Source organism: Manacus candei, unplaced genomic scaffold (assembly GCF_025592945.1).
Source record: "Manacus candei isolate 608988 ecotype Guabito, Panama unplaced genomic scaffold, ASM2559294v1 h1tg000015l, whole genome shotgun sequence".
In the NCBI taxonomy this organism is placed as follows: Eukaryota; Metazoa; Chordata; class Aves; order Passeriformes; family Pipridae; genus Manacus; species Manacus candei.
The window spans coordinates 22,767,263-22,781,481 of record NW_026138063.1 but is presented as its reverse complement, the minus strand read 5'-3'; the positions used below and the strand labels follow the sequence as shown (position 1 = coordinate 22,781,481).

At 43.0% G+C, this 14,219-nt stretch overlaps 1 protein-coding gene across 12 annotated transcripts in view; it reads right to left on the bottom strand.

The window, feature by feature from the left end:
• Positions 1-14,219, bottom strand: part of GIGYF2 (GRB10 interacting GYF protein 2) — a 79,294-nt gene that overhangs the window by 8,536 nt on the left and 56,539 nt on the right. For 6 of the 12 annotated variants that reach the window (XM_051782350.1, XM_051782354.1, XM_051782355.1 and 3 more), the window contains 8 exons: positions 13,699-13,865; positions 13,231-13,319; positions 12,151-12,258; positions 11,534-11,631; positions 10,937-11,037; positions 9,977-10,138; positions 8,078-8,179; positions 5,079-5,237 (listed from right to left, as the gene is read on the bottom strand). In XM_051782350.1, the coding sequence (XP_051638310.1) occupies positions 5,079-5,237; positions 8,078-8,179; positions 9,977-10,138; positions 10,937-11,037; positions 11,534-11,631; positions 12,151-12,258; positions 13,231-13,319; positions 13,699-13,865 (986 nt within the window). The remainder of the gene's footprint in view (positions 1-5,078; positions 5,238-8,077; positions 8,180-9,976; positions 10,139-10,936; positions 11,038-11,533; positions 11,632-12,150; positions 12,259-13,230; positions 13,320-13,698; positions 13,866-14,219) is intronic. The other 6 variants (XM_051782356.1, XM_051782357.1, XM_051782358.1 and 3 more) reach the window with 3 other exon arrangements.

The window sequence follows — 14,219 nt, the reverse complement described above, 5'->3', positions numbered from 1 at the left end:
ATTACAGGAGCAATTAAGAAAAGAACGCCAGCAGTTAGCTGCTGAATGTCAGGCACTGGAGAAAGAGAGAGAGATTAACTCATTGCTTCGGTCAGCCCTGCAAGATGAGGAGGAACAAAATGAAAGGCTTAAAAAGATACCGGAAATGAAAAATTGTGAATTGCGAGACATTAATTCCAAATACCCTAAACCGGTAGATGTTAACAAATCCCTGTACCCCTCTGGGGAATTAGAAGAGTTGAAGCAAAGTTACCCGGAGGAGGGGGTAATACATATGCGTCCCCTCATTAAAACTGAAACCACTGGCCAGGGGGCAAACAGGCAAACTACCACACGAACTACCCCGTACACGGGGGAAGCACTGGCCAGAATTCAGGAGAAATACAGCCGTAAGGCCAGTGAATCAGAGACTGAATATGTGTGGAGGGTGTCCCTTACCGGGGGAGACCGAATTTTATTAAGTGAAGATGAGGCCAGAGGATTTTGGGGCCCAGGGGTCTTCCTGACCACAAGTGATAACCGAGCCCCATGGTCCCTGACCCAGAGAGCTGCCTACTGGGCAGGTGGGTTAGACCCTATAGAAAGGGGAGATCCTCACACGATTAAAACACCCACAATTGGCCACATTGTAAAAAGTGTACAAAAAACGGCATGTCTCCAGTTAATGCATACAAAATTATTAGACCCACAACGAAATTCCCCAATGGAACTCGAGGCAGATCCACAGAGATTTCCAGTTTTAATTCGAGGCCTGCCTGATGCACTAAAAGTTTATGCTAAATAATTACAGGAGCGCATAAAGGCAACCCCCAGACCTAGAGGAAGGGGTGCTCCATCAGGAATAACCTGGTTGGAAATAGCCCAAGATTTAATAGCTACTGGTCAGCAGCTGGGGCTCTCTGGTACCAATGGCCAGAGAATACACTGCAGGAGGGCAGGGCAAGTCCAAAAACCTGCCTCGTCAGGTATTTGTCAACAAAATGTGTCATCTAGCGGGAGAAAGAGATACAGTCTGTGGAGAGAAGGTGTTGCAAAAGGAATTCCTCGAGAAGTGATGGATAAATTACCCACTGCTAATTTAGAATACTTGATAAAGCACTGGGATAAGATCAAAGAGCACAAGGCATCCCCTAAGGGCAGCCCCTCTAAGGAGTCCAACACTGTGATCCCCTCAGCCTCTCCAGAAACCGGACTAACCAGTTTGACCAGTTCTGAGTCAAGGAACTGGACTTACTGCCCTCGGTAAATAAGCCAAAAAATAGCCAGTGGGTTTATGAGAGAAAGCTTACAGAAAACAACCAGGGAGATTTGGTAATCACTTTTCCTCTTGGCCCTTTTAAATCTTTGGTTACATTCGTGGTAGACACGGGTGCACAGGTCTCAGCACTCCAAACTGAAGCTGCTATTCAGTGTGGCATTAAACCAGACAAAAAAAAGTTATGGGTAACTGATGCTTTTGGCAAATCCCGACCCCAGTACACTGCTCGAGTGAAATGTTGGTTACCTGGAGATGAGACAGCCACAGAAACTATCATGATTGTGGGACCATTACCAGCTAACATCCTGGGGTTAGATCTGCTAAAGGGGAGGGCCTGGACAGACGCCAGAGGGAGAGAATAAGTGTTTGGTCTCCCACCCCCCTCTGTCCGTCTGTTGCAAACTGCTCCAAGTCTGCCTCCTTCTAAAATACCAAATGTAAACCCCCACCCACTCCCTTTAGGAACACGTGAAAACATTACCCCAGAAATTGCAGAATTGCAGGAGCAAGGAGTAGTTGTCCCTATACACTCACCATGGACAGTATGGTCTGTCCCTAAACCTAATGGGCAGTGGCAGCTGCCAGTGAGTTACCTCGACGCTGACACTGGCTCACAAACAGCTGCTGTACATAACAAAGCTGAACTGATTGCCCAGATTGTTGATGTCACCACAGTGGACCAGACTCAGACAAGTACTATCACCCACTTAGAAAGTCTGAGACTTCAGATTCCCACAGGAAAAGTAACAGTGTGTTTTCCCCCTGACACCTTGGCCACCCCAGAGCAAATAAAGATGCTGAGAAGTAAAAAAGAACTCCAGCATGCTCTGAGTTTATTTGTTTTTTGGAGAAAACATGTTCCAAACTTCTCTATTATTACTGCCCTAGTGACATTATGCCAGATAAGAAAAGGAGTTGGATAAATAGATAGTTCCTTCTTTTTAATAATGGGTCCGTAGTGGGTCAGATTTTCTTTTTTTCCCCGCAGGAACCTGCCAGCAGATGAGATCAAACTGCATGAAACCAATAAAGCTTTCAATTGCAGCAATGGGCAGAAAAGATAACTGCCCCCACAACTGCTCCTATTATCAGCTTACAAGTATCCCATGAGAAAACGAAGTAGCAACAAGACTGAAGACTTATACTGTTCTTTGACATGTGTTTGTGTTTTTATCTTAATAACTTTGTAGTATGCATGTCTGTATGTATTTTTGTGTCGGTAAGTTTGCAATATGCAAAAGTTTACCACAAACATTGTGTTTGTGTCTCCTCTACTCCCAAAACTGCTTGTATTATCAGCTTATTAATAATTGTTGACTTATTTGTGTTTTTATCATGAACAACTCACTGGTAAGATTGTGTAAGACAAGCCATTTTATGTACTGCTAGTTTAGTTTTTGCCAAGTTTGTTTTGTCTTTTTGTTGGGAAGTGAGTTAGCTTGAGAAAAGCTTTCAGACGTGTGTAGTTCTGTCTCAATCAATCGAGAATCAGAAAACTCAATCAAATTTAGCCTGGGAGTTAGTACAAGAAGTTATGAATATTTAAAATCATACAAATATGTATTCAGAAGGCATCAAATTTTATATTTGGCTAAATCTCACAAAATATTGACAAATGAAACTAAATCTAAACAAAACAAAAAAAAGTGTTTCCTGAAGAGAATATAAGAAAGCCTTTTACCAGCTCCCAAGTAACTCAATGTTTTTTAATGTATAATTTCAATTATTTGTATATGTTTGTAACCTTATTAATGTTAAGAAATTTGATTGCAACTATTGAGATCCTATTACATCCCCTATGACTACTCACGGAGTGGAGAGAGTAACTAATGCAGATTAGCCTACTATGTTATTATAAAGTTGGTTTAGTTTTTTTTGAGGGGGGAGAATTGCAGGGCATTGGGGCTTGTCTCTTCCTTTCCTTCACTCTTCTGTCTTCCTATCCACTATATGAAAAACACCACCCACAAAGAAGATTCACAGTGAACGACAAAAGATTACTGAATGCATAAATCACGGGGTGGTGTCAGAGACTGAAGTGTTTGATGATTTATGCATTCTAGGAGACTTTTGCAGGCTTTTGACTTTTCGATGGGCAACTGGGCCTATCCCCCCTCCTCCAGCACAGAAGATGTCAAGCCCAAAAAGGTGGGAAGAGCCGGGCTTGCAGGCTTTTGACTGTTGCACTGCACCTCTGGTGGCCCATGGGAGCCCATCCCAGGGCAGACACAGCAGCTCTTGCACAGGGCCCAGGGAGAGGTTGGAGGCTCGAGGCATGGCCCGTGACACTGACCATGGATATGATAATTCATAACTTCTTGGAGTGGGGGGGCTTCCCTCCTTCCCCCCCAGCAGATCAAGGCCACCACTTCAAGTGACAGACATGGAAGCTGCAACTATCAAGTTTCATCGCTGGACCCCGTGGGCGGTGACTATGGACATCTGTCAGCTTTTCTTTGCCTTACTCTCCCTTGCTCTTATCCTGCCTTTCTCTCCCCTATGCATTTTTCTCCTCCCCAGAAAGGTTATGACAGCACCCAAAAATGTTAACTTACCTACTGATTCGAAATTGTTAAAATAAATCTTATCAAGATATGTTTTCATACCCCGATTATTTAGTGTCGTTTCGCTTTAATCCACCCCAAAGGAATTTTTGATAAAACCTGGGTTACCCCCTCCCCCCTCTTTTCCTGGGGCGGGTAGCAACAGTACTGATACTCTGAGAGAACAGAGAGAGGCCTTTATATCTGTAATCTGGCTCTTTGTTTACCTCTACATTTCTCAGGCAAGAAAGCCCAGTAGTCTAGCCTATATTCCCTAAAAATACAAGCTTCCCGTGGCCCCACCAGGGAATTCAGAAGAGAATGACATCTCCCTAGTTCAGACAAGCTCACTTCATAATATTTTCTTCCTAGAAGTCATGCACCTTTCAGTCTGAGCTTCTACCTGCTTATACTGCTCACAGTACTGCCACACTTTCAGTGGAATACAACATGGCAAAAATAACATGAAAGAAGGAACAGGTGACAAAGAAGGAGATGTTTACTGGAGTTACTCAACCCCAGAGGTGCAGGGATGATGCTTCTGCAGACAAAGGAGACAACTGTGCAGTGGGACAGAAACGAGGTGAACATCTTACAAGGGAGGACCCTGAACAGGAATTTTTAAATACTAAGTGGGAATTCTGAAATGGACCTGGAAGTTAATGTGAAGCCAATCATGTTTCAAGGTTAGTTTGACTGAGGGACTGTGACAGTATAAATTAGGGGGCTGGAAGCTCAAGTTCCCTAATATGGACTTCTAAAGCTGACCCCAATAAGAAAAGATGCTGTAAAATAAGACAAGAAAAGGGAAGGAAAAAAGCTGAAACTCTGGTAGGGAACATAGTCTTGGCATTGTACAGAAATGCCAGTTTGGCAGAACTGATCATCTCAGGTGACAGTAGAAGATAAAAATTCTCTAGTAAAGGCCCAGAGAGTGGTAATTCAAACCAAACTGTTACTCTGGTACTGTACTCTGCCTTTCCTTTGAAGAAAGGAGCAGAAATACCATGCTGCAGAGCCATTCTTAAGGCTCAGGCACAAAGGAAAACATGCACTCCACCCAAATCTCTTTTCCAAAGGACAGATCGGATCCCGATTATTTTGTGTGAAATCAGGATACAGGTAAACAACCTCTTCTTCATTCCCTCAATACTGTTTACAATCTCTGCTTTCTTTCACCAGAACTGATGGTCTCTCAGGCAGGGATGCAAGTGTCAGCCCCTGTTTGTTCTGGCAGCCCCAGAATGAAATACAGGAGTCCCTTTTGCCATCGTCACCTGTTTCCGAATTAACTCCTCTCGCTGCCGTCTCTCCTCCTCTTCTCTCCTCCTCTCCTCCAATCTCCTAAGTGCTTCCTCCTGCTGCTGCCTCTCCTCTTCCTCCCTCTGCCGCCTTAGTGCAATTTCCTGCTCTCTTTGTCGCCTCAGGGCTTCCTCCTGCAGTTGGGAACAAGATGTCAGTCTGTAAATGCCCTCGTACTGACAAAGCACATCAGAACACAGATTACAGCACTGTCTGGCCAAGTGAATGGCCTCAAGAAAAGCTCCCTGGCTCCAAGCTAAGCTCTACCAAAACATTGCATCAAACACTACAGACCAACATGGTAACAAGTTATTTTGATGCAATGTGCATCTCATACATAAATTAATTATTTTAATGAAAAAACAAACACATGAAATCATTGCCTGTCTTTGGTTTTAGGAAGAATGGTGTGGAGAATGACAACAAAGGGCGAGAGTCCTCTTTCCACTGTGCACTCAGTACTTCACATACATGTATTTTAGCATATGGGTATCATTAATTACTTTTTTTTGGGGTGTCAGCTGTAAGTTGGAAGCTTTTCCTACTTACAGAAGTTTCTGAACCCTGACAATTCAAGAGCACTACAAAACTCAACCCACATGTCCAGACATAAGAAGGAAGCTGAAGCAGCCCAGTGCACACACAGATGCTGTAGCTGTGGAAGTCTCAGAGATGTGACTCTATGCAAGGGCTTGGACTGGGCTGTCCCTATACTATTTAAATATTATGGCCAACAAAAGGTCTCTCAAGGGCTTTGATTTTGGGCTGTCCCTAAACTGCTGACAGAGCTTCCAATGAATTATGTTTTGTTTTCCAAGTAGCAAAGCTATTTACTCTACTCAAAAAGCAGTACCCTTTCCTACTGCCCCAAGGTCAGAGACATTTTTCCATCCTGCTACTTGTGTCTGGAGGAATAGGGCACAAGCAGCCTTTGGCTGGCTTCCTGGATATTGTTACATGGGAGCACACCTGAGGGACCTTTCCCCCAGTTCTGACTTTCCCTTGCATTAAAAAGCCTCAGTTTGTGCAGCCTTTTCTGATCTCTGACATTCAGCAACTGAGTTAAGGCCGCCCTGCTTTTCATCCCTTCTGTTTTCTCTCCACTTTCTGACATCCTACTAACTCAACCTAAAGATCCTACTTTTTGGACAAGAAGTTTTTTAAGCTTTTATAAATCTATTTTCCTTTTAAAATGACCGCTACTGTGCAGTCGTACTCTTCCAAGCTTTTTATGAGCAACAATATTCCCAGGATGCTGGGTGACTAGTTGTGCAGCATGGATGTAAACTCTGGCAAATCAGGGGAGTGAACTGGGAAAACTAAGACCCTTTTATTCAATTTGATACCAAACCTTCATGTCCACAGAGCAGAGATAAACTGCACTACAGTTCCCTGAACAGCTGGCCTGGGTGTTCCTCTGACAATAAAATTCAGATGTCTGCAACAGAGCTGTCAGTAGACAGAACATCTTTTATAACCAATCCTATAGCACTGAAGAGCTGCTGGCTGCAAGCTGACAACTCATTTTTGTTCCTGGGTATCACTGAAGCGGTTTAGTGCTAAATGGAAGTTCAGTGAATGTTTCTCTTCCACTAACTGGACATAAAACAATAGCCTGTGATTCATCTGCTCATTAATCAAGCCCTTGGTTTGTCATAGTCACAGAAACTTGCAGCACAACACGAACCACCTGAGCCACTGCTGTAACTTGGGGCTGTAACTGTATTAACTGGACACGTGCAGTCGAGTCAGAGGAGTCAAGTGTCCCCAGTACAAGTGCTGGAAAATTTCTGCTCCTTGTTTCTTTCCCTGAGAAGTCTCCTGAGGAGGCTGGGGGTGTGCCAGGCTCCTTTGTTTGGCTGGAGACCACAGAGCAGGATCTGAGCTCGGGAGGCCCAGCTCAGCCAGGCTGGGGGGCTGTCACTGACTGAACACGTGGTACCTGAGATCAACCAAGTCACCAGTGAACAGCAGTTCATTGACATCCCTGCCCTACTTTCCCTTTGGGAATGAGGCTAGGATTGCCATTAGGCCAGCAGGTATCAGGGATCTCTCTCTTGCTCAGGCATGCCAGGAGAGACACTGTTGAATGACAGCAATTAAAAGATTTCTGTCCCCTACAGAGCTAAAGACAAACAGTGTTGTACCAAGATGAGAAAAAAAACATCTTAAGATTCTGAAAAGCTGGGAACCACATGGCTGATACAATTCCTTTCTCCTACTCTTCACAGCTATAAAAAAGGTTGTCTTAATATTTACTTCTGTATCTTCTTATTATTCCATGTTTTTGTTTGAGCATGTGACCAAAAACATTCAAAGTTCTCCAGCTTCCTGCCACTGACTTGTATGGGAAACACTCAATCCTTTGGCTCTTGCTGTTCCCACGTTTGCACCTTCCTGCTCCAAGAGAATCCCAATGTTTTTTAGCATCTTTCTTAATAATATTTGTTTTCAAGCACACACACCTTGCTGTACAGACAGCTTATTTCAGACCTTTTAAAATATCTGTAACATCACAGAAAATTCTTAAGCAGCAATCCCCAGTTCAACAGGCTCTGGATTCTTGAATAAAACAGGGAATTTTTTGCAGTTGGTAACACCTGCAGTTCTGCTTGTCTGTATCACTGGGGCTTACAAATCTCTGTGCTCTCATCTTTGAAACAGGTATTTTAAAGGGAGCACTAAAAACATAATTCAGAGAAAATAATCATTAGCTAGTTATTAAACCTCCAATTTTGTTCCTGAAAGCAATCAATCATGACAAAACAGAAGATATCAGACCAGAGACAAAAAAGAAATACAGGAGCTACACAAGCTGGGCATTACTGTTTGCAATTCCACAGTGCAAAGTAATTGATGAAAACTATGAACAGAACTGAATTCAACATTTGGTATGACATTTCATCCTACAGAATTGAATTTCTATTAGTTATTTTTTTATTTAGAATTCACCATCAACAGCATATTTACTAACCTTATATACTAGTCTTTTATGCAGTATTACATCAAAAGCCTTCCTGAAGTCCAGGCAGATTAAGTCTACTGCTTCACCCCTCTCAGCTCTCACTGTCATCTCCTCAAAAGAAGTTAATCAAATTTGTTAAGCATCATCTCCTCTGTATAAATCCATGCTAATAAATCAGTTCATCCCTGATGCTACAATGCCTTCCAGTACAGAAGTCAGATTCAAATATTAGACCAGTTTTCTTTTTTTTTTTTAAATACAAAACACAATGTTACTTTCTCTTTCCTGAGAAATGCTTAAACTCTTTGTTACCTTTTCAAGACATTACTGCTCAGAATTCAGCATTGTGGCAATTATGCATTGGTAATGAACTAACATACTTGCTGTTACAGCTTTTCAACCCCGTTCTGCTTCCTCCTTGTCAACAGTTATTTCCCACGGCATCTCAGAAAGGGAGAGTCAGAATGTTTACTGTACAGATCCAAAGTGGACAACAAAACTTTGGAATTTAACAGACATGGAGTTATACACAGTAGCAAAACTGTTAGACTGAAAAGAAACAACCCAAGTCTACTTGAAGCCACCATGGATGACACACATTGAGTTACCAGGTGATCAGCTGAAAAATGAGTTGTTATTACACCAGATCTAAAGCCCTCTGACTCAAAAGTTAAACTTTTGAGTACATTATTGCTTCCATGCTACAGTTTGACCTCAAGCAAAGGATGCTTTTCCACTGTACACCATAATGACTTCCTGTACACAAAGCAGAGATATTAAAGCAAGGAGCCATTTGTAGACTTGATCCCAAAAGATTCCATGACAGTTACCTACATGTCATATTAAAAGAGATCTTCAGTGACAAAACCCAAACCCTGAGTCAACTGAGGTCTACAACTAACTTACAAATAAAACTAGAGGTTCTTAGAGGCTTCCTCTGAAGTGTCTGATGCTTGAACCAGGAACGTGCTTTACAACTGCCCATCTAAACACACAGCAAATATTATAGAGGACACAATTATTTATTACTTCTGCCTATAATTACTGTGGTGCTTCTCAGGGCATTTAAACTCCTTAGTGTATAAGCTCAGCCATGTGCTTGCCCTTATCCTTAACACGCAGAGTGAAAACTTCACCTTGCACTGTCTTTCCCTCCTACAAAACTTAAGGAACAACTTAATTCTCTTCCATGCAGAATTCAGAAGAGTAAATGCTAAAAATGTCAAACTAGTAATGTCTCCATTTTTTATCCCTGGAAGATTAAGAACATACAACTCCCATATTCACTCTTCTACTGCAACACTGATCACATAATTCTTTTTTAAGAGATCTGCTTGACCAAACTACATCTCTTCCTTTTCAACTGGGGAAAAAAAGCTGACAGACTCTATTATGAAGATAATAATTCATTCAAAATTATTTACTAAGTTAAAAAAAACAACAGGAGAAAAATAAGCTGAATGTCACACCACTTTTTTCCACTACAGCCCTCTACCTCTTATTCATTTGAAACAGCTGCTCAAGCTCCATCTACTCCAGAACATACCCTTATAAAACACTACACTGCATAAATGGCAAATAAAGACTTAACATACAACAAGTGGGCAGCTAACTGCAGTCTAATATTGACACTAAAAAGTCAGGAGGGAATATTCCACATGGAATAAAGCCCCTCTGCTCTCAAACAGGAATCTATCTTAAAGTTGAAGCATCAAAGCCCATTTCTTAGACTGCAATTTGGGCTCTTAAAATCAAGTACAGGAGAATCATAAATTCATATACTCACATGAAAAATATTCAAACTGTCTTCATACACACCTACCAAAGATTAATTAGACCCCACAGGATTCTTAAAGTGAGTTTTATAAAGTATTATAATTAGAGATTAACTACATTGAGGAAACTCACTTGCTTCCTGCGGGCCAGTTCTTCTTCTTCCCGTCGTTTCCTCTCATCTTCCTGCTGCCTCCTAAGTAGCTCTTCTTGTTGCCTCCGAAGCTCCTCCTGCCTTTTCCTCTCCTCTTCCTCTCGTTTGGCCCTCATTTCCACTTCTCTCCTCTCTTGCTCTAGCTACAATTCACATAAAACTATACTCAGATGCAGGTAACGTATTCCTACACCATTTCTTAGGGCAACTCTGCTGAAATTACAGTAACAGCTTAACAGATGAAGCCTCTGACAGATACTCTCCCTTAACTGGCATTTTACCTATCAGCTGGCTGCCTACTGGGGTCAGATTCCTCAAGCAGTCTAGAAGAATTTTGGACAATTTCTGTTCTGTAATGAACACCAGCTCTCTAGTCAGTCTTTCCACATCAGCTCCTCAAAATACCCTCTGACTTTAGAAGCTTGTAGCGAGTTACTTTGCAGTGATCAGGAAATAATCATTTTCAGGAAATGTACAGAATCAAACAGGTTCAAACTCACAGAAATAATTTAATACTAGAGTATGTGTGAAATAACCCTGGCAAATAAGACTCTTATGATTTCCCAAAACCAATGCTGGTGAAAAACACATGGCTTAAGAGAACAACTACCTGATCCCAACTCAGGGTTTGGCATGACAGCTCATGATGATCTCAGTTTAAAAGAGAGGTGGCTAATGAAGAGGTTTTAACCACAAATGTAGAACACAAGCACTACTTCAGAGGTCAGCAGTACCTCCACAGTAATGGTTTTCACAAGCAGTCCACGAGGGTTTTGTAACTGGTTTTTATGGGTTATTCTCTTTATGGTGCTTTCCATGAAAGTCTAGTCAATCACAGATTTTGACCAGATTGAAGAACTTGGTCTTCCATTGGCTCAAGAACCACAGTTACACTGCAGAACAGCAATCCCAACTTCTTACAGTACAAAACAGTTTCTGACCTTTGCAGCTTTGGCCTTCTCGAGCTGCTGAAGTTGTTCTAGAGCTGGTCCCTGAGCTGCAGTATCAATGGGCAGATCCCAGACACTGCTTCCTTCCCAGACTAGATAGTGAAGAAAACAAACATTGACAAGCAAAAATAAGCACATCAACAAACATAAGTGAAAGGGCGAAATCTTGCATACGCTGTTACTACATTTTATGGACTAAAATCATGATAACATGTTACTCTTAGTCAGTAGAGGGCCACCTTATCTTTCTGCAGAACAAGGTTTGTCCATGTCTGAAGCAAGGCTGGGTCTCCTACAAAATTCTACAGAAAAACCAGCTATTCAAACTCCTCCCAACAGAGCAGAACATCCTTAGAATATAACAACCCCTTCAGATCAAAGCTTCCCATAACCATCAAAAAATTACCATATTCTTCACAGCTCTCAAAATGGAACTTACACTGTGAGGCAAAGTAGGCTGATCCAGTTAAAAATAATGATGCAGAACTAATTTCCCCTGGTGTCAAAAAGGGAGTGATCATCTCAAAGATGCTGACTCTTACTGCATGGGCTTTTCTGAGTAGCCCTGGCACAGGCAAAGCCTCTTACCTGTAGGCTGTGAAGCTGACTGAAGTTCCCATATTGAGCCAGTGTCCGGCACTGACACAGACCTTGTGACAGGTGGCATCATGTTCTGTTCAGATATTCTGCAATACCAACAGGGAGAGTCAACATGCCACTTCCAGGGACAGGAGTGCTCTGAACACACATGACACTCAGTAACTTGTAACATACTCCTTTCCTTCCACGCCTCTATTTAAAACAAAAATACCACGCAGACAACACCAATTGCTTGTAGAGTTCTTGCTGATCTCATCCCTGCTGCCAAGCCAAGGGCTAAGCCAGCTACTGCTCCAGCATCCAGTACTGCAGAACTTGACTGGCAAAGCCATTCTGTACCAGCCCATCTGTCAAACAGGTATGATTTCAACTCTGAGATTTTTCCTCCTCACTTCCATAAACACTCTCTAAGACAAAGACTACATCTGTAAAGCAGTACTCAACATCCCGAACGGCTTCATATTCTTATTGCAATCTTTAAAATATGTAATGCTCCAATATGAGCAAACTCGACTAGGACAGGCTGCTGACAAGATGTAATTATTGTTATATACAAGCTAGAGCACAGAAAGAATGGACTTCAGTTCAAGGCTGGGCTAACTCACCTCATCTTCAGGGCTTGGAACTGTTGCAAGAGGATAGCGAGCTGCTGTTGCTGCTGGGAGGAGAGGGCTGCCTTCTGCTGCTGAGCCAGCATCTGTGCATACTGTTGTCTTCAAAAGACAAGCAGAGAGTCACTGGGGTTTGTTCACTTATGCCCAGGTTACAGAGTCATCCTCTGGGACTAATGCCCACTGACCTATATAATGTACATGCTAAGCACCAGTAGAAAGCACACAATGGGGGTTGGGAAAGAACCAAAATGTAAGGATACAAACAATTGGCCCACGTGACCAGAACCAAATTTCTCTTCACCTTCAACTATGTCACCTGGGTATTACTGCCCAGTGTCCCTCTTGTAGGTTTGTGCAACACTACTTCCCTTCTTCTATAAATTCTATAAAGTTAGTTCAAATTAATCTGGCTTTGCTCCATGCCCATACTATCAGTCTCTTCCACAGTATGCCAAGGCATTGCCTGGCACAGGGGCAGGCTCTCACCTCAAACTATAAGCAGACAATCAGTATTAAAAAAAAATATGATCATGACACATGCTTTCAGGACCCCTTGAAGAAGTAGTCTGGTTGTTTCCTTTCCTCCAAGCCCCTACAAAACAAGTTGTCAGGAACTGGCCAGAACTGAACAACTGACAGCTTTGGCAAAATAGACTACAAACTTCTTTGACCAGCAGTTACCTCCTGCTGATCTTCAAAGAGTTGAGCAAGTAGACCAAAAGGAAGTTCCACCTTCTCCATCTCCAGTTCAAAAAACATCTGAAGTGCATTACTAGCACAGCTGGGATTCAGTCTGACCAGACTGACAGGTACCATACAGCAGCTCTCACCCAAGCAGGTATGTGTGACACAGAAAACAACTGACAAATGTGCCTGAGGCAGCCACACTGTCCTGCTCCTGCACACTGGGGACACCTCTGGTGTTTGGGGAAGCAGCTATTGCTGTTGGAGGTAGAGCACTCCCAGCCCCAGTGCCCAAGAAAACAATGACAAGAAGCTGAACCCAGATGACCAAAAATGCAGAGCAGAACACAGTCACTGGAACACCTCTGGCACTCTGGGGAGTCTTACTGTATTAAAAGATGCTGATACTGGAGGTGCTGCATTTGGATCAGAGCCAACTCCTGCTGTCTAGTCAGTCGCTCTTGGTCCAGCTCGCCCTGTGTTCAGGAATAAAACACTTCATTATAATACATACATATATGTAAGAGCAGCATATTGCAAATGCAAGCAATGTAAGAGTTGTACTTTGAACAAAAAAGTCAATGAAAGCGGAAAAATTGCAAGAGACTGCCAAAGCCTGTAGCACAGTGAATGAAGTACACAGCATTCCTACATATTACAGGGCTAAACCTCCCAGCCACAGACAGGGCAAAACAGACACTTTTAAACTTAGTCTCTTCTCTTACAAAGGTAATTTAACACCGAGTTCAGCCTCGGTGCTCAGAACACCTGCAATTCCAAGACAAAGCACCCAACTACTAAAGAATTCATTCCTATTTGTTACAGGACTATTTGAATACTCTGTCACACAATTACCAGATGTGGAAGTGGTGCTGGGCCTGGAGTGAAGGGGACCCTGCCCCACATTTTCATGATGTCTCCAAGTGGCTGGAAAGTCTCATCACAGGCTCTCTTAACCAACAATGACATGGTGAAGTATCCAGCCTGGAACCACTCTGCCATCTCCTGATTACTGAATGGACCTGAAGGAACATCAACCAACACATGTTGCAGGGAAGGAGAAGCAGGGCTGAGTTCAGCATGTTGGAAACAAAGAGCACAGTGCTTGTTAAAGTCACAGTACCAGCACCAGCAGGTCCTGTCCATCTCCCCCCTTGATTGCACACACTGAGCCCCCAAGGCTGGAGTGTCCATGCACAGATCTGCATCTTTACAGGGGTACAGCTCTGCCCCAGAGTCTCCCCCTGCACCGGAGGGGACAGGCCAGCCCTGAGATGGAAGCCCAGCAGCCAGGGTGCTGTGGAGCCTGGCCCAGCTAACACCCTTCCTGCCTCTCAGCAGAGCTCATCACTGCTCCAGGCTCAGCCCTGGGCTGA